The sequence below is a fragment of the Corvus kubaryi genome, unplaced genomic scaffold (genome assembly GCF_017639235.1).
Source record: "Corvus kubaryi isolate FWS band 111438036 unplaced genomic scaffold, C.kubaryi_AGA036_p1.0 37066, whole genome shotgun sequence".
NCBI lineage: Eukaryota > Metazoa > Chordata > Aves > Passeriformes > Corvidae > Corvus > Corvus kubaryi.
Genome location: NW_024581024.1, coordinates 106,840 through 108,908, shown reverse-complemented (window position 1 = coordinate 108,908; position 2,069 = coordinate 106,840). Strand labels below are relative to the sequence as shown.

The 2,069-nt window shown below is 62.0% G+C and overlaps 1 protein-coding gene across 11 annotated transcripts in view; it reads right to left on the bottom strand.

The window, feature by feature from the left end:
• The window catches only part of ARNT (aryl hydrocarbon receptor nuclear translocator), a 17,288-nt gene extending 16,393 nt beyond the window's left edge, over positions 1–895 (bottom strand). For all 11 annotated transcript variants that reach the window (XM_042020971.1, XM_042020973.1, XM_042020975.1 and 8 more), the window contains exon 1: positions 785–895. In XM_042020971.1, the coding sequence (XP_041876905.1) occupies positions 785–809 (25 nt within the window). In that variant the 5' untranslated portion in view covers positions 810–895. The remainder of the gene's footprint in view (positions 1–784) is intronic.
• Positions 896–2,069: the final 1,174 nt, after the last annotated feature.

The following is a 2,069-nucleotide window of genomic DNA, read 5'->3' as shown; positions in this document are numbered from 1 at the left end:
ATAGTTGAGGCTTTTTTTGGGGCAAGAATCAGGGCTCACCAGCTCCCAGCTCCCTGTGCACAGGGAGCTGTGGACTCTGGGGACCAACTTGAGGAACCAAAGCCGAGGGGAACATTGTGCTCCAAGCCCTCCCCGCCTTCAGCAGAGCTCACAGAGAGATTTGTGCAAAACCTTCAAACCACTGCAGCAGTTTTTGTCGGCAATTAAGAAAACCTCAGCGAAACACAGCTGAAAAAGGGGCGAAAACCGACAGAAGGAAAACAAACCCGAACGAGCGACGATGGAAACCCAGCCCAGGGACCCCCCCCCAGCTCCACGGGCCCCATGTCCCCTCGAACCATCGGCTCTCCAGGCACAACCAGGACCCCAAATCCAGGTAACACAGCCCTGACTCCTCAGGAGTGCCCCCATCCCACTATCTCATTTCCCTCCTCCACAGGGCCCCCACCAGAGCTGCCCCTCGGCCCCTCACACCCCTGTCAAGGCCCCTCACGCCCCTCCAGGGCTCCTTCAGCCCCTCCCAGGGTGCTCCAGCCTTTCAGGGGTCCCTCAGGGTCCCTCTCAGAGCGGCCCCCGCTCCTGAGGATCGCCCGCAGACTTCCAGGCCCCCTGAGGCCCCCGCCGCCCCCCGCCGCCTCCCCCGGCCAGGCCCCCCCCTCTGCCCGCCCTCCCCCCCCAGCTCCCCCCCCACCCCCCCCCCCCCCCCCCCCCCCCCCCCCTCGAGCTCCCCCTGGCCCCTCGGTCCGCTCCTCAGCCCCGCTTATGCCCCTGAGGCCGGGCTCACCCGCGCTGGCGGCGGTGGCGGCCATGGCGGGGGTCCCGGGCCGCCCCCTCCTCGCTCCGCTCCGCCGATTCAAGATGGCGGCGCAGGAAAACCTCCGCCGGCCTCACAGCCCCGCCGGCACGGGGGCGGGGCCAGCGCCAAAGCCGGGCTCCTATTGGTTCAACCGGGGGGCGGGGGGAGGGAAACGGGGAGAAGCAGCGCTGCTATTGGTCCAAACTGAGGGCTGGGGGCGGGGCCAAGCGGAGGGCACGGCCAGGGGGGCGGGGCCAACGCGGCATTGCCCCGCCCCCACGGTGGAGGGGGCGGGGCTTCGAGGGGGCGTGGCTGTGGTGGGTGTGTCGATGACGTCATTGCGGGATTGGGATTGGGATTGGGATTGGGAGTGGGATTGGGGTTCTAAAACTCAGGGAATGAAGATTCAGATTCCGACTGGACATGAGGTTTGGGTCAGAAGCAGGAGTGGGATTAGAACAGGTTTTTGAGTCAGGACTGGGATTTGGGGTCACCAACAGGACCCTAAAACTCATCCTTTGCTGAAAAAATCTCTGGAGAACCCCGACAGCCCAGCCCGGAGACACTCATGGGGCGTCAAAGTTTCGCTGTCTTCCCAAAGCGATCATTTTTTCACTTGGAGGGGGAAAATAAAGAAACTTGAAGGAGATTTTTGGCGTATTTTGGGTGTTCTGGGGTTTTCATGAGGCTGTCTTGCAAGACCCAAATGGGCAGCTCATTTCAATGCCTTTTCCAAGAGTTCTTCCCAGTCTCTTCCAATATAAGCAAAGAACCACCTCGAAATCCTCTCACAGGGAAAGCCTTTGTATTTTGGGGATAAATCCTCCTCAACGCTTCCCAAATCACCCCAAGCCACCAGGAAAACACGTGAAGGGACCCAGAGCCTTCTGTGGCTGGGAGAAGGCGGTGCGGGGTGGGAATTTAATCCTCTGGGTTGCATCTGAAAGGTGATGCTGGCACATTCCTGCAGAATTCATGAAGGGCTGGAGCCAGCGGGGCCGGGATAGAAACCCAGCGCCAGCCGCAGGGAGGTAAGGAAGGAGCAGAGGGCACTCAAGGCCACATTTTCCCTTTTTTTGGGGGGTGTTTCTGACCCCTCAGCCCCATGAATCCTCCCCGTTCTGGCCCCTCAGGGATGGCGTTGGGAGCTGAGCGCTGGGGGACACGCGCTGGAGGATCCCTGGAGCCGGGAAGAGACGCCTGAGGGGTCCCTGGAGCTGGGAAAGAGACACCTGAGGGGTCCTGGAGTGGGAAAGAGACACCTGAGGGGTCC